Source organism: Rhea pennata, chromosome 3 (genome assembly GCF_028389875.1).
Source record: "Rhea pennata isolate bPtePen1 chromosome 3, bPtePen1.pri, whole genome shotgun sequence".
Taxonomy (NCBI): Eukaryota; Metazoa; Chordata; class Aves; order Rheiformes; family Rheidae; genus Rhea; species Rhea pennata.
This window is the reverse complement of record NC_084665.1, coordinates 123200691-123227731: the sequence shown is the minus strand read 5'-3', so window position 1 is coordinate 123227731 and position 27041 is coordinate 123200691. Positions and strand designations below refer to the sequence as shown.

At 44.5% G+C, this 27041-nt stretch overlaps 2 protein-coding genes, 1 non-coding gene and 1 pseudogene across 3 annotated transcripts; 3 read left to right on the top strand and 1 right to left on the bottom strand.

Annotated features, from left to right (window-relative positions):
- Positions 1-844: 844 nt before the first annotated feature.
- ANKRD66 (ankyrin repeat domain 66) lies at positions 845-8687 on the top strand. The gene is made up of 3 exons (XM_062571201.1): positions 845-983; positions 1607-1835; positions 8510-8687. Exons 1-3 carry the CDS (start codon positions 845-847, stop codon positions 8685-8687), a joined length of 546 nt encoding a protein of 181 aa, XP_062427185.1.
- Positions 3313-3384, top strand: TRNAW-CCA (transfer RNA tryptophan (anticodon CCA)). The gene has a single exon. It is a non-coding gene; the product is annotated as a tRNA-Trp (tRNA).
- Positions 8688-12347: 3660 nt separating the features above from the next.
- Positions 12348-13301, bottom strand: LOC134138015 (taste receptor type 2 member 9-like). Its single transcript, XM_062571200.1, has one exon. It carries the CDS (start codon positions 13299-13301, stop codon positions 12348-12350), a length of 954 nt encoding a protein of 317 aa, XP_062427184.1.
- A 3997-nt stretch (positions 13302-17298) lies between these two features.
- Positions 17299-25430, top strand: LOC134138930 (meprin A subunit alpha-like; annotated as a pseudogene).
- The last annotated feature ends 1611 nt before the right edge of the window (positions 25431-27041 follow it).

Genomic DNA, 27041 nt, shown 5'->3' with positions numbered 1-27041 from the left:
TCAAGTCCTAAAACTCTTCCAATTTTTGAAGAGGTCTGGACCAACTGGCTCAAGACCAGCTGTAGATATGGGAGCAGAAAAGCTTAATTCCAATCCTTTATCCTCATTTATTTGCTCAGACCAGAGAAAATGTCTCAGTAAGTTTTCGTTCTCATGATGCTGGATGATGGGAAAGCGGTGTGATCCCTGCAAACTGGGTAAATTCCCTGCCAGCAAAGCAGCTAGAAAGCATCCTCCAACACAGGTATTCTCAGTGCAACCTGCAGTCTTGCAGGGGCTTAAAACCTGCTTGCGTTTCTTGATTGGGGTCCGCTGTGTGGACTAGAAAGAGCCAAACACAGCGACTTTTTTAAGCCCCATGGCACAGCTAGGTTACTTGCACAGAACTATATATTTTTTTCCAGTAATACAATAGCAGTAACAGATCTGTAGCATCAGCAAGGGAGGAGCCAGTTTCCACGGCAAATGAGTAACAACAGGCCGAAGGCGAATGTTTGGTCTGGGTTGCCCGTTCTTTAGCAACGTCCTTGAGAAGGTTTTGTCTGTGAGCCCTTTGTACAAGGGGCTGCGCTTTGCTCCAGGTTGCCGTGTTTACAAGCTAAATGACACCAACGGTCTATGACGACCTGTTTTAAGATAAATTACTTTAGCTTTTTTCTTCCTCTATCGTTCTTTTTTCATTTTCATTTTTCTTTTTTTTTTTGTGTAAATCCTGCTTTCTCGCGGTGTGCCCCTCATTTTTAATCCAGGCGCTGCGTGATGCCTCTCGAGAGGCGCTGATCCATCAGAGAACGTGCACTAAATGACGTCGGCCTGATATCAGGTATTTTCTGAAACGTGCAGCATGACGGAGCTCCACGAGGCTGTAGCTTTGGGGGATTACGACCTAGTGGAGGAGATTTTGAAGAAAGGGCGCTGCGATCCAAATCACAAGGATGTCGACTGGAATGATAAGACCCCACTGCACTGGGCTGCTGCAATAGGTAAGGGCACCCCGTGCTCCGTTACCCCTGCAGGGCTATTAATGGAGATGAGAGCTGAAATTCCTATCTAGCCTTTTGTCCTTAGTGAGAAGAAAAGAGGGGAAAAAAAAATCAATTTTAATAGGAATTTTACTTGCAAAATACCTTCTGGCATTATATTCAAACTGATCTCCTTTTGCTTTTTTTTTTTTTTTTTGCTTTTTTTCCTACCTCATGTGAAAATTATAAATTTTCACAATATTCAAATATAGTGTGCCTGCTTCTCCCTCTATACGATTTATTTCATATTGGTCTAAAAATTTAATTGAAGCAATGAAATAGTCGAGGCCTGAGTAACTGATATGTGCTGTGTGCTGTTCAGAAAGTATCAGAAAACTTTTTGGCTTTAATACTGTTTTTGTTGTTAAATGGTTCAGGAAACAGTCTGCTTTGAAAAAATGACCATTTTCTGATGAATATTTTATTTGAGAAAATTGCCTAGTTGGGGGTATAACTTATTGCTACATGACTGGAGGGATTTATAGGCCTGATCAACTTGTTTGCAACCACCTTCTGTGTCCCGACGGTGTAAAATCTTAATACCGGTTGCACCTTTTCTCCGTATTTTTCTGCAATAATGCAAGGGCAATCGGAGCTGGTTAAGCTGCTTGTGGATCACGGGGCTCGGCCTTGCTTGCGAAACGACGCGGGCTGGACGGCGGCTCACTTCGCTGCCGAGTCCGGACGGCTGGGTGTGCTTCGCACCCTTCATTCCTTGCACGCCGCCATGGATGCGGCCGATCTCTTCGGCGATACTCCCAAGAGGCTCGCGGAGATCTACGGGCACAAGGACTGCTTCAAGTTCTTAGAAACGTGAGTAGCGACCGCTGGTTCTGTGAATGCCGAAGTAGCTGAAGATGCTGCGGCAGTGGGGATTAAATTGACTGCCGCAGAGCAGCGCGTGCCTTCTTTCCACCTAAAGCCTGGCGAAGCTCTTGAGTACGAGCCGGAGACACGCGAAATACAGGCCTTTGCCATGGGCAGCTGCACAGCCGGTGGGGAAAAAAAGTCATTTATTCCACTATCTCACATGGTTTGCCCTGGTAGGTCTTCCGAAAAATACTACCATTTCCTGAGCTTTTGAAAAGTGAGCCATTTCACCTATTAGCAGGCTTTGCAATGTCGTTAAAATTTATGGCTTCCAAATTTTGGAAAACTCCTTATTGTCTAAGCCTGTACGGTTATCATTGTCTTTTCTGATCAGTTTTTCCTTTATTTATTTTCTATGACAATATTTCTTGCGTCTAAGGTTTATCCATTACTATAAACATTTTTTTTCTATTTTTCATGTTTAGCTTTATCATTATATATTTTTATTATGTATTAGACAGTAATTTTTAACAAGTATTGTCACTCCTATATATGCAACTAATAAATTGCTTTTGAGGGGTTCCCCATTACTCTCCATGTTTTCCAAATGAAGTATTTTCTCCTTGCTAATCTGGTTCACAATCTCACCATTTTTGCAGAGCTGGCTTAAAATAGATCTCAAGCCTCTCACTTGACTTATATAACTTCACTTATCATAACAAGTCATTTCTTCTTATAATTAGCTGCACTTCTAAGTCTTTTATGAGACACTACAATATGCCCCAGCACAGGACTCTAGGCAAGAAATCACATTCCTCTTTCTCTGGATTAGGCTGCAGTCCTCCTGTGGGTCACCACCGTAACTTCCTGACCCTGAGAATAGCCAAGGTAGAGGGTTTTCCTTCCCTTTCCATGATTTTACAATCCCAATGTGTTCCTTAATTGGAACCTTCCTTGTGGCTGCGATATTTTCAAGACTGTTGGAGCACCATATAAATGACGTGCTTGTTGTACGTACATTTTATTCAGCTCCACATCTTCAGTTTGCCTTGAACATTGCATGCAAACCTCACATACAAATTATCAGTGCAGATTACAGACTTGGCACTTGCAGTGCTCTTTCCAAATCACTTCTGCTCCTTACTGCCTGCCGGGCTTGAGGCTGCCTCTGGCCACATCTGCGTTATTGAGGAGTTCAGCCCAAGAGAGGCAAAGTTCAAAAGCAGGCATGGTGGCTATGGAAATGTCTGAGAAGGCCAGTGCCTAACCAAAATTGCCTTTCAGAAATCAACATTTCCACACACCCTGTAAACCTATCTGTGACTGCTATCACAGTTTTCCTTTTGCTATACTTTTAAGCATGTTACTAGCTGCTGAAATGCTGCACGTCCATCTCTTTTCTTGACACCATCAATATCTGTCCATAGGAAAAGACACCCAAGCTGGAGATTTTCTAAGGTAATTCTCATACACATGTTCTGACCTCGTGGCGCAAGGGCAGCGCATCTGACTCCAGATCAGAAGGTTGTGTGTTCAAATCACACCGGGGTCAGGTCTATTTTATATTGCCCTGATCTTGGCAATAGGAGGAGTTTTCCTGATGATGGGAAAGAGGTCACAGCATCTGACCCATCTTCAATGAGGGCAAGAAGAATGATCTATGGTGTTATAGCCATGTCAGCCTCACTGCAGTTCTCAGATGATGGAATAAATAGATACTCCTGAAAGTGATGTCCAGACGCATGAAGGACATGAAGATGACTGGAAAAAATGAGTATGTATTTACCACAGGCAGACCATTCCTCTTGAGGACCCAGGAAACTACAGGCCAGTCAGCCTCACCTGGAAAGGTGATGGAACAGCTCATTCTGGATGTCATCTCCAAGCATGTGGAGGAAAATAAGGTGATCAGGAGTAGTCAACAGGGTTTCACCAAGAGGAAATCATGCTTAACCAATCTGATAGCCTTCTATGATGGAATGACTGGCCGGATGGATGAGGGGAGAGCAGTGGATATTGTCTACCTTGACTTCAGCAAGGCTTTTCACACTCTCTCCCATAACATTCTCCTAGATAAGCTCAGGAAGTGTGGGTTAGATGAGTGGACAGTGAGGTGGATGGAGAACTGGCTGAAAGGCAGAGCTCAGAGGGTCATCATCAGTGGTGCAGAGTCCAGCTGGAGGCCTGTAGCCAGTGGCATCCCCCAGGGCTCAGTACTGGGACCAGTCTTGTTCAACTTCTTCATCAATGACCTGGATGAGGGGACAGAGTGCCTCCTCAGCAAGTTTGGTGATGATCCCAAGCTGGGAGGAGTGGCTGATACACCAGAGGGCTGTGCTGCCATTCAGAGAGACCTGGACAAGCTGGAGAGTTGAGTGGAGAGGAAGTTCAAAAAGAGTAAAAAGTGTAGGAATCATAGAATCAGTAAGGTTGGAAGGGACCTCTGGAGATCATCTAGTCCAAACTCCCTGCTCAGCAGGGTCACCTAGAGCATGGTAGACAGGGTTGCATCCAGGCAGGCCTTGAAGATCTCCACAGAAGGAGACTCCACAACCTCTCTGGGCAACCTGTGCCAGTGCTCCGTCACTCCCACAGGGAAGAAATTCCCCCTCACGGTCAGGCGGAACTTCCCGTGCTTCAATTTCTGCCCATTGCCTCTTGTCCTGTCACACGGGACAACTGAAAAGAGTTTGTCCCTGTCCCCTTGACACCCTCCCTTCAGGTACTTGTACACATTGATCAGATCCCCCCTCAGGCTTCTCTTCCCCAGGCTGAAGAGGCCCAGCTCTCACAGCCATTCCTCGTAGGGCAGGTGCTCCAGCCCTCTGATCGTCCTTGTAGCCCTACACTGGACTCTCTCCAGTAGCTCCATGTCTCTCTTGTCCTGGGGAGCCCAGAACTGGACACAGTACTCGAGATGAGGCCTGCCCAGGGCTGAGGAGAGGGGCAGGATCATCTCCTTCCACCTGCTGGCAACTCTCTTCCTAATGCACCCCAGGAGAACATTGGCCTTCCTGGCCACAAGGGCACATTGCTGGCTCATGGTCAATCTGTCATCCACCAGCACTCCCAGGTCCTTCTCTGCAGAGCTACTCTCCAGGAGGTCAGCCCCCAGCTTGTCCTGGTACCTAGGGTTATTTTTCCCCAGGTGCAGGACTCTGCACTTGCCCTTGTTGAACCTCAGGAGGTTCCTCTCCGCCCAACCCTCCAGCTTGTCCAGGTCTCTCTGAATGGCAGCACAGCCCTCAGGTGTGTCAACCACTCCTCCTAGCTTGGGATCATCACCAAACTTGCTGAGGAGGCACTCTGTCCCCTCATCGAGGCCATTGATGAAGAAGTTGAACAGGATGGGACCCAGTACTGAGCCCTGGGGGACGTCACTAGCCACAGGCCTCCAACTGGACTCCATGTCACCAATGACGATGTTCATGAAGTTCAACATTAAGTGCAAGGTCCTGCACCTAGGCAGAAATAACCCTATACACCAGTACAGGCTGGAGGCTGACCTGTTGGACAGCAGCTCTGCAGAGATGGACCTGGGAGTGCTGGTGGACAAGTCAACCATGAGCCAGCAATGTGCCCTTGTGGCCAAGAAGGCCAATGACATCCTGGGGTGCATTGGGAAGAGTGTTGCCAGCAGGTCAAGGGAGATGATCCTGCCCCTCTCCTCAGCCCTGGGCAGGCCTCATCTCAAGTACTGTGTCCAGGTCTGGGCTCCCCAGGACAAGAGAGACATGAAGCTCTGGAGAGAGTCCAGCATAGGGCTACAAAGATGATCAGAGGGCTGGAGCACCTGCCCTATGAGGAACGGCTGCAAGAGCTGGGTCTCTTCAGCCTGGGGAAGAGAAGACTGAGGGGGGATCCCTGCTGGAGCGGGGAGCAGGGCTGGTGGGAGCAAGGAGCGTGATCACCCGTGGCGGCAACGCGGCAGCTCCTTGGCTCCGGTGGTGCCACCTTGAAAAGGGGCTCGTGGACCGGGCTGACAGCTGGAGATCTCGCTGTAGATGGACCAGGGAGGACTGTCTGAGGTCTGCAAACCTCGCACTGCAGAAAGTCCAGAGAGGCAGAGGAGTCAGGGCTGGGCGGCCCAAGAAACCAGAAAGACCTTTGCAAAGCCTGGGCCTTGGACCGCTTGCGAGAAGCCGTCGGAAGCCGGTACCAACCCTGCGCAGCCACGGCGAAGCCTGTGGGCAGCTGGAGCAGCCAAGAGTTTATCACTGGGGATCAGGAATCTTTATTTTTTCAAGCCCAGTCACTATAATTTAGAGCCACAGGGAAAGTCTCAGCCCAAATGCAAGTTTTACTTCCTCACATCGCCAAAGCGCTCTGCATTTCCTAGGAGGAATTAATTTTTTTTTTTAAAAAAACCTTCTGCTTCTTCGGATACGTGCAACGTCCCACGGATCGTTTCTGTCTTCACGCAGTGCTCTGCGCAGGAGCTCGGTGGTACCTCTGCACGCTGCAGGCAGAGAACGAAGCTCTGCGCGTGCGCTAACGCTGCGTGCCGCTCAGCGGGTCTGTCCTCTCTTCAAGGCGTTGGCTGTATTGACCATGTAAATATGAGGAATATTTTGTTACAGAGCATCACTGCCAGTTTGGGGGTATTTGCCTGTCATGCAAAGAAGCATGAAGAGAGAAAAAAAAACAGTTTTTAAGGTAATAGCCTGTGAGTCTGTGCCGAACGCAGGGCTGGAGTGCGTATCTAAACAGGAATATAAGCATCCAAATCATTCTTAAACCCCAGTCCCCCCCTCTTCCCCTACTGCCAGTGGGTTCTTTCGGTGCACGAACTCAGGCGGCGCCTCCCGACGCAGCTGCCGAGGTCACCGGGGCCCTCGAGTCAGAGTTTTCTGCAGGCTCAGCCGTGCCATTTCTGGCCGCTCTTGTGAGCTGGCTTCAAACGGAAAAGCTTAAATGCTGAACATTTAATTCAGAGCTTAACTTTTCTCTCTAAAGCTCTGGAGGGGCCTGAAACCTTTAGCTGCCAGGGGTAGCACAAAACCTGATGATTTAAGCGGTTCACCCAGAAGTGGGAGTTCAGCGGTTTCCACAAGCAGAAGAGCTCTGAACCCACCAGGCGACGTCCCGAAGAGCGCGAGCGCTGCCGGGACGCGTCCGTGGGCGTCAGGCCCTGCGTCCTCGGGGAGCTGGAGCCCAGGTCTCCCAGCACCATGACTCCGGGCTGCTGGATTCTCTGCTGCAGACGTGGACTGAGTGATTGCTCTGGGCTGAGGACTGTTTTTATTAGTCGTGTAAATGCAAGGAATATTCTGCTACAGAGTATCACCGGCACTCACTGAGATTTGCATGGACATGCAAAGAATTGTAAACAGCCTTCAAAGCAGACCTGGTTCTGGATAGCAAAACCGTAATTTGCATCAGTTCTGTGTTTTTTTATTTTTTTTTTGTTGTTTTTTTCCACCAGAATAGCTTTACCCTGGATGCTGGACACAGCGCCGAGGCAGCATAAACCTGCTGCCCTTCTCTGTCTGCATCCCACCTGCAAAGCGCTGGTGCCGCAGCGAGGCTGTTGGTATCTGGGGTTTGCAGACGAAAGAATAATTTCTCTCTTCTCACTTCTGGAACCGGTGCAGACAGGCATCTCGCACGCCCAGCACTTCTGGAAACTAGCATGGGTTGCAGATGTGAGCACGTCGCTGCGCAAGCTGAGTGGTTAACAACATGTACTAGGAAAAATATTTAAAAGCTGTGATTAAGAAAACTAGAACTACGACTAATAATATATTTTCTTTCAGTGCCCAAAGCAGTTTATTCATTTTGCTTCTGATGGCAGTGGTTTCTCATTTGCCCAGATTGTTTGCAGTGACAACGTATCATATGACAAGTGTAATGATAATTCACTGATAACCAAAGGCTACAGGAAAAAACAGAGTGGAGCGTGTTTATTTTGAGGGTAACAGCTTGTTCAGTGTCATTTAAAACAATCTTGGAGTGTGTTTGTTCAATCAAAAGTTTATGAATATTGCAAAAATATGAGGACATACGCAAAAGCAGAAATCAGAGATACCAAGAGCAAACACACTGCTGACTTGGAAATCCCTGGGTTTGGATGGATGATAGTTCAGTGTCTGACATCTGTAGGTTTCACACACTTGAAATCATGGATACAATTTAAAAAACACAGCTGAAAACCACAAGAAACTAGAGGAGAGTTCTGAATGGTTTGTACATGCAGATTTGGAGCAGTGTAAAGTAGTATCTTTAACATAATTTAATGCTTTCCCATCCAAAATTTGAGCCTTTATTGCACAGCCTTATGTCTATAATATTGCTTAGTGCAGCTTATTACTTTAAAAATAAATAGGAGTGTAAATTCTCAAGTTTAGATCAGGGTTTGAATGTAAAGTTTAGCAAAATTTCAGGGCTAAGTTGTACCTCCAACAGTAAGAGCAGGAGTCTCACCTTGGGTCTTTACCAAAAGTTTCCCACCTCAGTGCAACTTTAAATGAGAATCTGGTCACCTGGGGTGATAAATGGTGGGGGAATTTGTGGTGAGGCTCATTGCTTTCTCACATATTGGTGGCAGCAGAAACTGCCATGCTTTGACCATGCTGCTACATAACCTTATCTGTTCATGAGGACAGACCTGCTCGTGAAACTTTCTGCGACCACGCTGCGCTCTGTATTTGAAGCCGTGTGCTTGCTTTCTTCCCCAGAGCGGAGGTGGAGAGCAGAAACTATCGCCAGATGGCCTCCATGAAAGGAGTCCGCTTAGACCAAAAGGATGAAGACTGGGAGCTCAAGAAAGAAGAGCTTGAGAGAAACTCGCTGAGCGCTCAGAACTACACACTCTGTGCTCAAAAGAAACATAGGAAGAAGAGGGGGAAGCAGTAGTGTAGTCCCGCTGTCTGGTGCCACTGAGAACTTGCGCTGCGGATTAAAGACACTGGCAAAGCCAGGATGCCTTTGCAGGCTGAAACAGGATGGGATGGAGAAGGCAGATGGCCACAAGAAGATACCTGTTATGGTGTACTGTACGTGCTGTCATTAATAGGGTGTAGGTAGAAGTGCTTCTCTCTGTCTCCGTGTCTGTATCTCAGATCGCAAATATGAGAAAACTGCAGGTAGTATTTAAATATACCAATATTCTAATCCGCTGAACACGTATAAATCTGCAGAAATGGCAGCAGCTGCCCTGAATGCCTGAGAGGGGAGCGTTTTCAGTCTCGGGTGATCAGGAAGCTCCTGGGATTGTGGTTCTGCTCACTGGAGATCTCCAAGGCTTTGCTTGTTCGCTTCAGGTCCTGAGTCAAGCAGGGGTCTGTGGGGCTCTTAGCCCCTAGCGGAGCCTCTTCCTTTTGTGTGCGGAGGGATCTAGTTCCCTCTTCTGGTGTGAAAGGAGACTGATGTTGATCCTTTATTGGACACATCTGTCTAACAGCCTGTATCTGTGATTTTTGGTCCAGAAAAAGGGAAAATGTATTTCCTTGTTACTGCTTTCAGACATCTGTGACTGCAAAGACAGTTAAAGCACTGCCTTATCAATGTCCCTAACTTTTTTTAAGTTCATAGGAATGCTGTGAACAACGCCTGAGCTATCTCACTGCTCATCAAAGCTTTTAAAGGTTAATACACCTTTTAATTGTTTCACTTTCCAATTACTAGAAATTGAAAAGTATTTTGATTTCTAATTAAATAAAATATTTCAATTTCTAATAATTAGAAATACTTTGACTATGGCTTATTTGATGCAAACCAGCTTTCCAGACCATGCCAGCATTTGGCAACCATTCATATTGACTTCTGACAGTCTCCTGCCATCTTTTACGTGTTTAGTTTCTTCCCTCCCCCTCTGCTTCCCCTCCACTAGCCAAACACGATGCTTCTGGGTTGCCTTGATTACACATACGCTCCATACCCAGCCACAACACTTTAGACATTTAAATCACAACCAACGACTGATTCACCTCCCACTTCTAGATTTCCAGGGCGCAATTCAGCTGCCTACACAAGGATGTCTAATGTCATCTGAGATGCTCTCAGGTACCCAGGCTGACTCTGCAGGTCTCCAGAATATCCTGCATTATATAGCTCCTTACCCTGTGCAGATGCCTTGGATACTCTGAGACTGCTCAGATGATGCTAGATGCCTATGTTGAGGCAAACAAGCCAAGCTCCTACTTTGCCTTCTGCCATTTGTACTCCCATTACTTTTATCTGGACCACTCAACCTGGCTGTTGGGTTAGTGATAGTCCAAGTGGAGATGTATGTGGGACAGAGTGCCTGTCTCCATACTACTAAATTAAACAGGCCTATTTCTAGCCCTGAGGCCACCAGGCAGATCATCCCGTAGTTGAGGCATGCCATTGTGACTCTCCCGAGAGCATATAACTTTGCTGTATGTGCTGTGGTTGTGCTGTTTTATTGCTCGTCTGCTCCAGTGCCAGCTGGATGGAGCTGGTGTGTGTGTGTGTGGGGGGGGAGCGATGGTGTGGTGGGCATCATGTTCATGGGGGTTTCATGGAGATGGAAAAAAGTGCCTTGCTGCTCAGCCTGGTTTGCAGGGGCTGCATTTTTCTGTGTATGCAGGATGTTATTTTTGCTTCCTGAGTCTTGTGTTATTGGAGCCCTGGAGGGATGATGTTACCCAGGACATGGGGAGAGAGCATGGTCTTTTTTGCAGAAGCACCTGGGACTGTCATGTTAAAGGATGGACTGCATGAGCAATCACAGGCAAAGAAGGGAGGTGTGATAGTGCCTGTCCTATAAATGCCCCTCAACTGGGGAGGTGTGTCCAGATGAAATGTTGAAGATCTGCCTCTTCTGGGAAATGTGGGTGGTGTTGAAGGCATCTCCTACTGTAAGAGGGAGGTAGTGGAGTTTGACGTCAATCTACCCTGAAAAGTGCAGTTGCAGCTAAAGGCAAACAGCTAGTCTGAGAAGCAATATCTATGCTGTCAGTGTCTAACTTTGATGAGGTGACTCATTCCCTTTCTTCCCGTCTAACAGGTCAACACGAATGTAATCTTTTGCTTTGCTAAAGCAGGAAAGGTCAGAAGAGAGTGAAAGCTAGTGGTTAGAAAACACTTTGTTTCGCTTTCTTACTAACCTCTTCCCCTTTCATTTTTGTGGAAGTGGCGAGGAAGAGGGAAGGGAGAGTCCTTTTGCCCATGGAAAAGGCAACCCTTAAAGCGGAAAGCTTACAAACTAAGCTTTTCTCCTTCACTTGAACTTTTCAAACTAGCATCATGGGGCCACTTGCATTCCCTGAGCAGAAAATGTTCCTCTGGGTCAATTTCTGTGAGAGGGCACATAGAAATTAGTGATGCCTTCACACTGTTATCCTACAAGACAACTCTATCTCCTTTATCTGGGGAAAAGAAGGTTGGAAAGGCTTTCTGCTAGTAGGAGTTGCCTTCTGCAACATTAGGGGTTGCTGAGTAAAGGCAGCATAGAGAAATCCCTATTGCTTCTCAGAGAGTTAATACATGTCTAGCAAGGCTGATGCTACACCTGAGATGACTCCATGGAGAGCATTTTGGATGTATCTGAACGATGCCTTCAGGAGGACTGAGCTGCCGGTTCCACACCTGGCAACTGACCTCCTGGATGAGTTATTCTTCAAAGAAAAGATGCAGAGACGTGGAACTGGGCCTGAGCCAAGACGTCCCTCCGGGCCTGAACTGATTGAAGAAACGAACAGTTCAGGTTCTCCTCTATTCATGGCGGAATTATTTCATAGCCAGACAATCTGCCCATGGCAGATGAAGCTGCACTTTATTCCATGCTACATTTTACCCCAAAACAACCTTCCAAAGAGTTTTACAGAGTTAGAACCCAGGAGTAGAACCCAGAGTTAGAACCCTGGAGAGCAGCTACACAGACCAGGGAGATTACATTGCTTTGCATGAAATATGAAAGAGAGAAAGGATCCATAAAGCTAGAGCATCTAGCTCTAGGGTTCATCACCTCACCTCTCTGCATTTTTACATTTCTAACTCACTAACTACCTGTGGTAAATAATATGCTCAACACATTCACACATCAGTTATAAACAAATGCATGATAATTATACAACTCACAATATTTTAAACTGTACAGCCATAGGAGAAATAATTGTAAAATAAAATAGATATACAAACATGCCATTTAGTTATATAAGTAGTTTTCATCAGCAAATATTGAAGCATTTTTAAAAGCATTTTAAGGAGGGGATTGCAGTGTCTTTATTCCTGTTTTACAGCCAGCCCATAGGCCAAATCTAAATTACTTTGTTGTTGGCAATAATTTAACTCAAAAAATACTTAAAATTTAAATCAAATTTTAAATTTAAGTAAAATAATAATAATAATAATCCATTTAACTTGTAACAATTTGATTCAAAGAATTTTAACAAACTTTTCTTAACTTAGAAAAGAAAGAACATCTGTATCACTTCACAATAGCAAGAGAGTTTCCTTAGAAATTAAATGACTTATTTTAATTAAAAAAAAAAAAAATCAACATTTTTAATGTCCTACAGCTGAAGGACAATGTAACTTTTATTACAGTTCCTACCTTATGCAAACCTTGCACTTCACAGAGTGCAGAGTCTTTAGTAATATCTTTTCCAGTTGGGGATTGCTGAAAATCAGAATAAGGGAGTGGACAACTGGAAAAGCATGCTGAAGTACGAAACAAAGGACCATCAGAGGATTTTTATTCTGAGTGTCATAAATCACCCAGAAGATCAAACACGTGAAGTAAATGCTGTATGTGAAGAAGAAGGACATAATAGCTTTCATGGCTTTGACATGGGCATCCATGCTGAGATTCCTCACTGGGCTGGTTTGCATCTTCCGTTTGTGTCTCCAGAGAGAAAAGAGGAGGAGAAGGGCTGGAAGAATTAATGTCACGAATGCCAAGGAAAATCCAACGCCACTGACAAAAAAAGCAGGGAGAACATGTCTGTCTATTTTGATATTCATCATCCAGGAACTTCCTAGGAGGGTGGCATTGAGATAGTTGCACTGCACTTCGTGAGGAATTTTATAGACAGGGATGCAGATGAATAGGGATAAAAACACTGAACCCAGCAGCAGCCATGGCACAATCCTGTCAATATTTACTTTCAGGTAGTTGAAGAAGATATGCCTGAAATTTGCAATTTTCACACAATAAAAAACACACAGACAGGCAGAAATCCACAAGTTGGAAGAAATAAAAAAGCCGAGGAGGGCTGAAAATATTTGGGGTGTGGTGTTCACATAAAATAAGCCAGGATAAATTGTTGAAAGAAAGCTATATACCCATGTGATGCACAACAGGCAAAATCTGGAGCATCCCAAAAACATCAAGATCTTCTCACTGGAGGTTAAGCTTTTCTTTTTCATCCAAGCAATGCAATGCACAGCCACAATGAAAGCATTTATCAACATTCCAGCAAAAATCAGAACCGTGGTGACTGCCAGAACTATGGTATCATAGGAATTGCCATTGAATTTATCTGGAGGTTGGCAAGCTTCCATCCTCCAAGTCAGGGAGTAGTGTTGTCTGGGGAAAAGTAGGTTGTAAGGCCAATGCTGAGTGCAGGACAGCAGCTGCTGGTGCCCTGCCTTTCGGTATGAGCGTCACGTATGGAAACAGGAGCTTTATAGACCTGGTGGGGGGAGAGATCGCGGGGCTGCTCCTATTCAGTGGCGCAGGTGCTCAGGCAGGAATGTAAATGTGCCAGGCATTCCCTTACCTAGTGTCAGTCTTCGATATTTGAATTTCAGTTCAGAAGAGCTGTGTTTGGTGGCACAAATAATGTACACACTTTTCTGCAGAGAACAACGCCGTGGTTTAGTGACCGTCCCATGCTTGAGCAGCGCCGTGAACTGCGTTCTCCTTTTGCCTCTGTCCCCTCTGAGGGTCGTGCTGGGGGAGGCTCTCTGGTCGCATGAAGCAGTCTGGCACCTTGCACAGAGCATGATCAGAGGAGACTACATCTTCTTTTACCACTGGAGTCCAGGAGCTGGAAAATTCATCCAAGGTGTCTGAATCTTGAATTCATGTTTATCTCAAGTAGGCTGAAATCTATGTTGATTTTCCCAAGGGTATCACCTTAATCATGACCAAAGAAAGAGACACGCAGTGTGGGATGGTGGTGTTAAAGGATAAACAGAACTTTCTTGTAAAGGTTTTAATTGAGTCAGAGAGAGGAAAAGGGCAAACATAAGTGTGAATCCCTGTGCCAGGATTCAAAACTCATCTCTGTCTCTGCTAACAGCGTGGTGATGGGACTAGGTTGTGTTACCTCCTCCCTTAAACACCCTTAAGCTTCTAAATGACTTTAAGTCCAGAAAAAAAACAACTGTTTTATGACAGGCAAGGTATGTGATATTCTCTAAGATACAAACTGGTTAGACTTCGTGTTTATACAGGACATTGCACAGTGGGACCATAGTTACCCACCGGAGCTTCAGCTGATGTTATAGTGTAAGTAGGAAAGAGTAAAATTACAACAAGCAGTTACATAGCTACAAGACACAAACCACTGAAGTTTTCTCTTTTCAGAATGATACACTTGTTTCTGGGGGGTTATAATTGCAAGCACTACTCCCTAAATAGTGTTATCACATGCCTTATTTGCATTTTTTTCTCTAAAGATCTACTTATAGCATTAAAATATTGAAATGTTTTTACCGCAGGTCTGAAGTTCGTCTCAACAACAAAACACTGTCTCTGCACTCTGCAGCCCCTTGGACAGGGGGACAAGTGAGGGGTGCAATGGCAGCAGGAGAGCAGTGCTGGAGCTCGTAACCTCTGTTCCCAAACCACCTACCCTAATGTTGCCCCCTTCCAGTGCTGTGTCTGATGGTTTGACTGAAGAGTCATTTGTCTGTATTTTAGATATTTAGGGGTGGGAAGAGCCTATAAAATGATAAAATCATCCATGGGAAGTATCCACAGGCAAGGACCTGTGTGAGATTTCCAGTGCAAAGCACCAGGAGCACATGATGTTATAGGCATGAGTGGGACCAAATGAGGACTCCTCACTGTACCCCTATTCTAAGAGAGAGCTCCCAAGGAAAACCAAGTCATCACATTTTGGAGAGCTCCCAAGGAAAACCAAGTCATCACATTTTGTTGGAAATTGATGGCTGATGGTCTGTTGATTACAGAAATCAAGCTGTATTTTTTAATTAAAGATGATATTTCATCCAGAAAATTAGATGAGAACAGAAATTTGCTTGCATTTCCCAAGATGTTTCCAGGAATAAAACTTCCCTGAGGAAACATTTTCTTCAAGTGAATTATACCTTAAATTGTGGATCACGAGCCTCTTCTCCTGAAGAAGGTGTTGTTTCCATTCTCAGCAGCTTTTTTGGTCTCCTGCCAGAATGGGACCAGGAAATCAGAAACAGGGATATTATCTCTGAATAAATCACAGAAATATTAGATAGTTCAATAGCCCCTGATTGCTACAAGGGTTAATTTGTGAAGAACAGTTAAGAAACGGGGAGGCAGATTGCTTATCACGTTGATTTATGGCTATACCTAATAAGACTAAAATCTGCACTTACTTACAAAGTTCAACCCTTTTGATGGTTATTCTTATCAGTACTTTTGAAGGGTATTCACCCACAGGACACTATATCTGCACTGGCAGGTAGCGCTAGATGATCTTCTGAAATGGATTCTCGGAGGATATGTTGTTTCACAGCCCTAGTCACCTGCTCCTATGCCTTTATGGTATTCCCATCTTTTTCCTTTATTTTCTGGCTTGGGATCAGGATGAGATTTCACTGCATTTGCCTGTGATTTTGAAGATGTACTTTCTATGTTTCAGACCCAAAACTCTGCTTGAAGAAAGAGGTAAGGATGCAGTGGTTTTGTTTTTATTGCTGTGGAAGGCAGTAAGTCATCAAGGTGGGAGTTATATCAACTCATTATCATTTTAGTCACTGACTAAATTGTATTATTGTGTATTATTTCATTTGCTAGTTTATGATGTCGATGGAGGGCAGCATAGAAAGGACATCCCAGAAATAAACTCAGGTAAGTCAGGATAGTAAGTAAGCAGAGTGTTGAGTTACTACAGAGATCTGAGCTAGCCTTTGGAGACTACAAATCCGGCAGCTGTGGTGGCACCAGAGGAGGCTGAAAGTTCCCTCATATGTAAGAAAAATTCCAAATGTGTCATGGATGAGTACTGCAGGATAATTTAAAATATTTGTGATGAACCTCAGCTATGTCAGGGGAGAAGAGAGACCTCCACTTCAGAGCCAGTCAGAGATGATGGAAAGGCAGGACTAGGACAAGGGGCAGAGGAAAGAAAGGTCCATCAAAGGTTGGTGGTAAAAAGGGAAATTAGAAAAGCCGGGAAATTTCCACAAGGACAATTCTGCAGGAAGCCCAAGATCTTAATCTTAAATCTGGAAAGACACTCAGCTGCTTCTGGGAAAGCAGTGGTCTGTGAAGCCCAGCAGACCTTGCATTTCGGAGGAGCAGCGTAGCACCCCCTGGGCTGGCCCAAGGCCACATCCCTCACCCCTGTGCTCCTCTGTGAAACAACTCCCAGAGACACATTATCTCTGGCTCTAATTTCACTTCTGCTTCATTCATTTGTATTCCTCTTAAGTGAGTTACTTGGTTTCACATGACCGGTGACCAAGATACAAAGTTTAAGTGCTGTCAGCCCTGCCCCATGGTTTCACTGGTGTTGCTGCGAGAGAGATTTCATTTCCTGGGGTTGCCTTTTATCTGCTTTATGCTCTGCTCAAATGCTGTGCTAACTGCTTACCACAGTGTTTCAGTGGAAGATGTGGATCGGTTGGCTAAAATCCAGGTATCTGTTGCTGGTTCAAATCTATCTCCTCTGGTGTTGCTCCAGAAGAGGAGGACCCTCGCAGGCATCGCATCTTCCAGCCTGTGTGGATATTTTGAATACCCTGGTGCATCTCAAATGGCACCAGACACCTACATGTAGGCAGCTGGATGCTTGCAGGGCTGTAGTGGGATCTGAGCCATACATGCATAGGCACTGCAGCGTAGACATTTAGGTTCAACCGCCTGAATCTGAACTTAGTTCAGGCTCAGGTGTTTATGCAAGGTGGACAAAATCCCTTTTCTCTCCAGAGTGCTTGTCTTTCTCCCTCGACTATATGGGGATCCTAGATGACCAGCCTAGATTAGCTAGCTAATTAGGCTATTAGCTGCCTACCTTCCTCTATATCCCACCCCACCTAAATATTAACAACGTTTAAAAGTCCACAGTGGTTTTAGGATACAAGTGCTGGAAATAGGAACAAATCTTCCTTGGGCAGGTGCCATGAATTGACTTGGAAATTTTAATCCAGCCCCAAATTCTCCTGCAGCTGATGTTGCTGCAAACAGAGCACTGGCGTGTTGTGGTGTGACGATGGTTATTTGCGTGCGTGTTTCTGGGCCGCTACTGCTTGAAGAGAGACGGGCAGCCAGATAGGTTGTGTAAACTTTGCAAAAACATTCTGTAGTCCTTGATACATCCCTGTGGCTTAAATGATTGTTTATCTCATTTCAGAAACAGAAAGGCAGCTTATTGAAGGTGATATTATCTTACCGGTATGTGTTACTGATCTAAATCAGCTTCAGCAAGTGTCTAGATTGAGCCTAGTATGTTAACACAAATATGTTGATTTCCTTAACAGCTGGAGAGAAATGCTCTGAGAAACAGCTCCTACAAATGGAAATTTCCCATCCCCTATATCCTACTGACAGCTTGGGTAATAAGGCTTTTTACTGCAGTGTTACTTGCATTAGAAATACCCTGGTTTTGTACAGCTCTCTGGAGTGCTTTAGCCTCGTTTGCCGTCCAGTTACGCTGCGTTACGCTGTTGGCACTGCAGGTCAGACAGAGCAATGTGACTCTGCTACGGCACACGTTGCTGTCGGCATAACTGCCCCAGTGATCAGCCTTGATGCTGATGAGCGGACGCCTTGATTTCTGTTTGTGCATCTGGTTGGGATCTCTTGATAATGAAGTCAGAAAATCCTGAATTTAGGAACATGCTTGTTGGTCTACTGCACCCTTCGTGCCTCATCTCTTCTTAACAGCTCCAGCTCAGCACTGTCCGCAGCAAATAGTAGCTATTTCCTAATTGGAAGGTTGAGAGGATTCTTTCTTTTTGTTTTCATCTAATTTTAGGGACTTTTTAGGAGTCTGAACAATTTAGCGGTTAAAATGAATAGTAAATCAGTGTTATAATCCCATGGATCTTTTCTGTGTTTACTAACCCCAAGCTAGAAATGGCAAAAATTTACAATACTTGACAGCTGAAACTACATAATGGCATGCAATAAAGTACCCACTAAAACCTGAGAAATACTCTGGCTGTTTAAAAGTCTGCCTGTTTTTTCCAGCTGTATCAGCTCATCTAATAAAAGATACTCTCTCTCCCTACAGCCTCTGCCAAGATTGTCCTAGTCAGGGAATTCTGCTAACAGCCTCCTATTCTTTCATCGAAGTAGCTATTTTTAATACATATTGGTATTTTTAACACATGTTCACATTTTCTACCTGGAATTATGGCTATTTAGTGTAACACCATAAAAGAAGAACAATTGTTATTGTTACCGCTTCTGTATCTTTCAGATCTGAACGCTAAAGGTGTTATCCTGCAGGCTTTTGACACGTTCAGGCTGAAGTCTTGTGTTGATTTCAAGCCCTATGAAGGGGAAAAAACTTACCTGAAATTTGAGAAGCTGGATGGCTAATTTTGTATTAACAGGCTGGTTTGGGCCACTGTGTTCTGTATGTGCTTTGTGAGCAGTTTGCTTTGATAATCTTCCCAACTGCATAGACTTTCATTTTCGTTCTTGCTAGTACAGAGGTCATAAACATCTGAGCCACATTTCTCACCCAAAGCCTGTTTGCATCACACTGGAGGTAAAAATCTGTGCAGGCAGACTAACCAGACAAAAGTATTATCTGCACTTGATGTTTTCTTAATGTAAGAGAACAATATTTTATTTCTATTTGCATACCAGCTACTGAAGAGAGTCCCTTTCTTGGCACACCTTCAGGGAAAACAAGTGAATAACATTCTCCTGGGGTCAGTTAGTGATAGGCTATGTCATGAGGGTGTTGGCATGACAACTTCCTCCTTGCTTCCAGACACAATTGGGTTTACCCAACCAAATGTTTAAACCAGCAACCTCTACCATTAAGCAAGTTACTGCAGGCTGCCTTTGCGTTCGGAAGAGGGGATGACTCTTCCAGGGCATAAACCATCTGACCTAAAACTGAAGTGTAAAACAGATCTGGTGGCTCACACCCCAATTACTCTTTTCTGTCCAATGATTCTAATGGGCACCTAGGGAGCTGGCTCAATGGCACGTGCCAACACTGTGACCATCCAGAGTTAGGCATGGGGAACTTCTGTTTGCTGGGCTGGACCATGAGGAAGCTGGTGATACCAGCTCATGTGTCTGTCTAGGAGCCAGAGTAGATCCCCTGGGGTACAGGGAAAAGGTGCATAGCATTTTGGGGATTTTTTTTTAACGCACTGTGATGAATTATTTCTGAATGGACACGGAAAGTTAGGATTTAAATCTGTGTTTGGGAGCTCAACCAGGAAGGGCAATGCAACCCAAGTTCACTGGAAGATGTTCAGCACCTTTGAAAACTGGACCACTTATTTAGGTACTTTGGTATACACATAACCAGCCAGCTCAGTGTATGAGGCTATAAGGTACCTACCATATACTTCTGTGCTGCTCATCTTTGCTCCTTCCCTCCCTATATTGTTTGAGCTGGGGCTACCCAGAGTGGGAGAGCAGATACTAGATTTGCCATCACCATCTCCCTTCAGAGACGTGCAGACAGTTCAGTGCACATGCTCTGCTGCACGGCACGGACGGTTCTGCCCTCCAGGGAAAGCAAAACGAAACAAGGAGGCCAGCTGCACCTCTGGGACAGGCCCTCATCGCTGGGCTGTGACAAAGCAACAAAGACACATGTTCTTTCATACTCTGGCATTACAAATTAGTTTGGACAAGAATAAGAAGACAGGAAATTTCAGGCAGTTGATTCTATAAAATATTATTCTGTTACTTACACCTTGATCTTGCAATTGAGTGGATGGATGCAGTGTCTGAGTCTGCCTTACAGGTGCTGGTCTTATGCGGGTGACCTTCAGAGTGGCCAGACAGTGCCTATAGGAGAGGGGTGTGACTATAAAGCCATAGTGGAACATGAGCTCCTGCATGCCTAGGGATTTTACCATGAGCAATCCAGGACAGATCGTGATCACTACGTTCAGATATGGTGGGAAGAAATTACTGAAGGTAATCGGCAGGTTTGAAATGATTGAGAATTATCTTTAGCTGCATGTTCCTTTTACCAGTGGCACTGCCAATTGTTTTCACTAACTGCTATTACAGGATGCATTAGTTTCTCAGCCAAAATGCTTCCAATTAAAAATGACTGCCTACATGTTGACAACTACAGCAATATTTAGTCATGGATAAAGCATTTTGAAAAGCTTTGTGCTCATTTTTATTTCCAGTTTTGCCTAACCGTATTTGTATGTCTTTGACTAGGTTTTGCATATGCCTTTGACAAACACAGCGATGGTTTCCTTGATGACCTCAATACCCCATATGACTATGAGTCAGTCTTGCACTACGGACCATATTCTTTCAACGTCAATAGCAACATCCCATCCATTACAACAAAAAATCCTGAATTCAATGAGATTATTGGGCAGAGGTTGGATTTCAGCAGGACTGACTTACTGATGTTGAATCACATGTACAACTGCAGTAAGTTCATTCCCATACACGTGTTTGAAAATCCTTATTTGTGCTTCACAATAGCATGGATTGGATCACCTGACAGGCACAGGAGTAAGTATTTGGGATGCTAAAAGAAATTATAGTTCTTATGCAGCAGCACGCTCCATGGTGGCTGGATCCCCATTTGTTTATAGAACAGCTTTGTAGTGAATCAAGGGTCTAATATCTTTCATTCACATGGACTTCACTGTGAGCTTACTTGTAATAATACGTGTTTCATTCAGGGATGCTGCTAACGAAGATAAAATATTCAGATATCAGTAGCCTGGAATTGGGATCTCTGAAGTCAGAGTATTTCAAGTTTCTTTTACTGTCTGTGTGATGTTAGATAAGACAACGGGGGTCAGAAATATGGATGTGGATAATTGTACTTTTCTTGGGCAAAGTTATGAAAGCAAATGTGGAGTGGAGACTACTCTGTGGTACTGACATACTGTGTTAATATAAACCCAGCAAAACCAATCATTGGTCTAACAGTAACACAGACAGGCTTAGAGAAAATGACAGATATCTGAAAGCAAAAACTAGTACTCAGGGGCCAAGCCTGGTCCCAGCAAGGAAGTATCAATGGAGAGTGGAAGAAAGAGAGGGATGTTGCCTTCAGGAGGAAGCACAGTTTATGTGTGTTAACAGAGATGGAGATGCAGAAGCCTGTGTAATCTTTGGCTGCATTAAGAACACATTTTCTGAAGTTAAATGCTGTACTTAAGCCATCAGGGAATGATAGTAAAAGCCTTATTTGACATTGATGGACATGGTAAAATACCATACCCTATTCCTGGCAGCTTCAAGCCTCACTTTCTTGGGTCAGTGCTCCCTAGAACACACCAGTATTTGTGGGATGGTGCACAGTGGACAAGATGATGCTGACTGGGAGCACACATTGAGCAAACCAGGATATGAACATCATACCTTGGTGGGAGACTGTGCAGGTAGCAGCTCTATTTTTGGATGGTTATTAGACTGCACCATGGTTTTAAGACATGTGAAAATGAAAATACACAGAGATAAATAACAGACATTAGAAAAGGCCTAATATTAAGCCTAATCACTGTATATCTGAAGGTAAATATGACTCTGAACTGTTCAGGTAGAAAGGATAATCATTTTCATTTTTTAATGTTTAACTCTTCCTTAAACCTCTTTCCTATATTGTAACATCTTATGAGGAAAGGAGAATTTGAGACATAGCTGCTGCACGTTGGTTGTAGTTCCATTAAAATCAAGGGTGCTCCACCACTTTGCAGTGGCTAACTTCAGTGGAACCCCATGGAATAGAGTCAGGTGAGGATCAGTCCTCCTTTTCTGCATATTTGTGGAATGATGGTTGTTTTCTAGCTTTTTTAGTTAAAGAAAAAAGCTCAAAGACACTTCCCTTGGCACAGGAGTTCACTTCAGGTGTCCCCACAGAAGTATATAGTTAGATAAACATTAGAAAACACAGACTTTGTTTATAAACAAATTCTGACCCAGCAGCTGCTTCAGAATCAACAGAATAGCAAGCCGAGTTTCAGCAATGTGACAGAGCAGGAAGCAACCACCCTCAGGAGACTTCTTTGGGAGTTAGGTGCTGAGCAATAAGAAGCCATGTCTGAAAAGTGTAGCAGCTGCTAATTTAAAGTTTGTTGGAGCTACACCACGTGAGGAGGCTGAAGAATCACCTGAGAAATAAAGCAGCTGTGATTTCTCCTTTTCTGAGGAGAGTATTGCAGGGGTCCTTTAGATGAAGGCTTTGGCTCAGCACCAATTCAAGCATATATTGAATTCAAACAAATATGTATGTACTTTGATTGCTATTGGGATACAGGATTTGTTTTTAGGGTTTGTTTTTAAGGGCAGTGGGAGAAAAAGCTGAGCACCCCAGAGGAATATTGTACAGACACTCCAAAAGTCCTCCAGCAGAAAAAGATTTTTTTTTGATTTTTTTTTTTTTTTTTTTTGAAAGTCAGATGCACACGAGCCTGGCGGTGCTGCGTACAAGTGGTCCCAGGCAGGCACATCAGTGTCCAAAGCCACAAGGGAGGCACAGAAGTCCTCCATGGTGCAGGAGAGGGGAAAAAATATAGAATGGAAAAGAAGGTTCGGATGTGCCTGGGCGAGAAGGCAGATCTGGGGAAGGGTGAAAGGCAGCAGCCGGCACTCGGGAGAGTCAGCAAGCGGGATGCAGCAAGAGTCGGGGGGTTGTTCAGGTCTCAGTGCTGGCGAGGAAGGAGCAATTTCTTGTTTGTGGAGGAATGAGCCTGTTTGGCTGTTGTTCAGTGGGCTGTTTGCATGCAGTCTGCAGGATGTGTGGTTTGCTGACACTGTAAAGACTGCGATGTGTGATAGAGCATGTGGCTGAGGAGCTGACAGCCGCTTCCTGCCCTGCGTGCCTAGTCACAGACAATTAACTGCCTGTCTTCACTGTGGGAGAAGACGACGACGTAAACACTAAACAGCCAGCCTTCAGATGCTCCCCGAGAGCAAATGGGTCAGCGGTTGGTGGAAAATAGGCAGCTTGCACGGGTATGGGGAAGGGGAACTTAATGCAGAATGCCAGCACTGCCTATGGAAACACACCCAAGTGCAGACAAGCAGCTGGAGGTGGTAGTGAAGCTCAGACTAGGATCAGGTGGCGGTTTCAGATCCATCGTTGTCTACAGGGTTTCTGCAGTTGGCATCACTCAGCTCCCGAATGGTCAGAAATCTGCAAACCCATAGACACAACCACAGGGTATTTGCAGATCCCCAGTGTGATGCAGCTTGAAAATCTCCATGCTACCAGGACAGATATTTCCTGTAGATATAGAAAATATTGACACTATTACTGCTCAGCCCCCTTCAAGAGACTGATTTAAAATTTGAATGCCAGGGCCTATCAGGACCCTTCCAACGAATTCCCAGTTTGTCTTCAAAAAAATCCCTAGGCAGGTGCATTCACTTATATTTGTATATGTTTATAGCACTGGCTCACGCTCATTTTGCACTTCATTTCTAATGAACAGAACTGAATGTGTACCCCATTTAGTCAACTGAACACTGCTTTGCAAGCCACATTTCAGTGCATTCTCATTTTACTACTGATCTGCAATGTTAAGAGAATTCTTTTCTATTGAAACATTTTTCTACTTTGAAAATAATTTACTAACCAGGCAAGTAGAAACTGTACTAAAGCTTATTTAGCACTGGAGTTTCATCACTGAATGGAGCAAAAACTCGTATCGCATCACTGTGTTATGTGTTTCTTAGAGAGAGGCTATTTCATGCACTTAGATACAAAAACTGGACATACTGGTCAGTCAGCTCTTTTGGAATCTCACATTCTTTATCCAAGGAGGAAAGAAAAATGCCTTCAGTTCTTCTACAGGTTAAATGGAAGTGCACAAGATAAGCTAGTTATCTGGGTTAAGAAAGGTGACGGCGCTGAAAACTTTTGGAGGATGGAAAAGCTGCACACTATCACAGGTAGGTGAGTATGCTTTTTTTGTAGCTGAAGTGCTGATGAACTTTGATGTTAGTCAGGCCTGGGATGGTTTCTCATATGATAATTTGCTTAAGTTCCCCTGTAAATCTAACCTTCATTTACTTTAGTTGAGTAATTCCAGAGTTAGGGCCCATAAAAGCAGAATTTGACCCAGCGGTGGTTTCTTTAAGACCATTCTTAAATTAGTTTGGGTGCAGGGCATCAGATTTAGGCAAATAGATCACAGGAAGCTTGAGGAAGACCTAGCATGACTTAGGGTTGTGCTCTGGACTTTTCATTGTTAAATGGATATATTTCTCCCTTCAGCTGATGAAGAACATCACTGGAAATTGGTCAGCATTCCTTTTGTGTTCAAACCAAATTCTTCTATGGGTTTCAGGGCAGCAAAGGAGATCCAGCCAAGTCTGCAGGGGGAGGGGGGGGGGATTGCCATCGACGACACCAGCCTGACAGAGACACACTGCCCTACCAATATCTGGCACATCAGAAACTTCACAACGCTTTTTAACAGTACTTCAAAAGGCGATTGTATCGTAAGCCCTGTATTTTACAGCTCGGAAGGCTATGCCTTTGCTTTACAGCTGTATCCTCATGGAAGACACACTTCACCTTACACGAATTACATGGGGATTACCTTCCATCTCTGCAGCAGTCAGAATGATGGCCTTCTTGAATGGCCAGCTGGACACAGACAAGTTATCTTGTCTGTTTTGGATCAAGACCCTGATGTAATCCACACGATGTCCCTCAGCCTTAGCTTTACTACAGATCCAATGCAACTAGTATTTGGTAAGTCAGAGTGCATCAGGGAGAAATATAGGAATGCAAAAGTTTTCTCAGCTAGAGAAAAATACTGAAAGCCAGAAGATTGGGCTGGATTTGTCTGCATGTAACACTATTAGGCTGATTAGTGATCAGCTTTAATTACTTGTATATTTTTGCACAATAGGCAGAAATGACACTCTGCAGTGGGACAAATCATCAATCACTGGAAGTTTTTCTTCTTTCTGCAACTGTTATATGGGCCCAGGTGTGGGCTGGAATACATTCCTGACACACAGGGAGCTGCGTTGGAAAAAATTCCTTAAAAACAATGATCTTTTAATCTTTGCAAATTTTGAAGATATAGTATTGTATTATCAAAATCCCCGATGGAATTCATGTACGTAGTATTCTGTTTGTCAAGAAAGCACAAAAGATGATGCTGATTAACAAACACCTAGTGTGACCTACTCCAGGAACCAGGTTTTCAGATGCCTAGTGATTTAAGGTGTCTGGATTTTTGAATACCCAGCATGACCCTTTGAATAACTTTGATTCTCTGATCTTGGAAGATCAGATTTTCAGGCCAGATTATACTTCTACATCCTGAAAATAAGCTTATTTAATGGTGCTCCTATTTGCACCCACTCCCAAATCACTTCCTACCTAAGAAAATTCTGTTTTGAAAATGAAGTGGTTGTTTATTGGACCACGAAAAACAGAAGTTGTCGATCAAAAGCCTTTTTCCTGAGGCTGCAATTTTTGCTGGGAACGCATGTTGCTACTCTGCCCTGAAAAAAGAGGCAGGGGAGGAGAAGATAGAAAAGAGGTGTCTAGGGCAGTTGTGGTGGGCAGACACCTCTATGAAAAGGCCACAGGGACTGTACATGCCTGTCCTTTGTGACACAGCCCCATCTCCGATGACTGGGTTCATCTCACCTCATATTAGCTTGTCCAAAATTGAGCTTTCTAGATTCCTCTGTGGTTCATTAGAGAGCAACAGGTATCTCTGGAGAGCAATCCAGTCCATCCCAAGATACACGTGATGAATTGTTCTTCTGATGTGCTGTCTCCATTTTCTGTAAAAGGATCCATCACTAACGGCTAACAGTTGATGAGACAAATCCTATCACTGGGACAAGTTTCCTTTGGGCAACAACAGTGTCTCAAAAGTGGTAACACTGTGCATAAACAAATCATGAAACCAGTTCTGACTCCAACACAGCGGTTAGAGCACTTGTCTCAAAGAGCAGCAGCCAGTGTGGCACCTGCTATGAATGTGGTAGCAACGGAACATGAACCAGAATCACCCCACGCAGCTGAGCCTGTGACCCAGGCTAGGGGCTGTCCTGGCTGGAGGCTTTTTCTCTGGTTCATCATGAAAAAGTTTTGCGAAGTCCTTGCTTTCATTACACTCGAGAATGGAAACACTTCTGCAAGGAAAACTGCTTACTGTGAATCTTTAACCAGGAACATACAGTGTTTAATAAAATGCGAAGGGAAGTCTACATTCCTGGCATATGGAAAGGCCCTGCTTCTCTGCAGTTTATGTAGGGCATTTGGCAACTCTTGCAAGTTCCCTTTGGCAGTAAGAAAAGCAGCTGAGCCTGATTCTGCTTTCCTTGACAGCACTTCGTACCAGGAGTAATTCACTGAGGGCAATTCAGACCCTCTGTGTGATGTGGATGCCAGTGAGCCCACAACCAGTGGTGAAATGGTATCTACAAAAGTGAAAGCCTTGTTAGGAGACTGCAGTTAGGAGCCAATTAAGATCTGGTTCAGCTCAATTTCCAGATGTTAAATTCAATATTGTCACCTTTATAAAGGTCCAGTCTTTCCATTTCAATATTCACTTTGAGACCAGAGACAGTATTTTGTTATCCTCTGGCAAAAATTGCAGATTGCCTCTATAACCACTGAGCGTCTGCCCCTTTCCTCCCACCTATTTTCAAGCCTTTCCAACTTCTCTCCTCACCTCCCATCCCAGTTTCATATCATCTCTGACCCAAGCAACCTCCTCTCTTGTCCCAGTCTCTCTCCAGTTCCCATCTGAACTCAGTAGCCCCAAGATCCCCCACTGTACCTGACAAGAGCACAAGCAGGAGCTCAATGCATATCTGCTACTCTCTGCCCCTCCAGTTTGCCCTCTCAGCTGTTTCTCTGGGCACCTCTGCAACCTCTGGAGTGATTAGGATGAACTGCTCTGTTATTCACCCTTGAA

Coding starts and splice junctions, on each gene's coding strand:
- ANKRD66 (XM_062571201.1), top strand. CDS start 845: ATGACGGAGCTCCACGAGGCTGTAGCTTTGGGGGATTACGACCTAGTG. Junction 984..1,606: donor GCACTGGGCTGCTGCAATAG/GTAAGGGCACCC, acceptor CAATAATGCAAG/GGCAATCGGAGCTGGTTAAG. Junction 1,836..8,509: donor TGCTTCAAGTTCTTAGAAAC/GTGAGTAGCGAC, acceptor TTTCTTCCCCAG/AGCGGAGGTGGAGAGCAGAA.
- LOC134138015 (XM_062571200.1), bottom strand. CDS start 13,301: ATGGAAGCTTGCCAACCTCCAGATAAATTCAATGGCAATTCCTATGAT.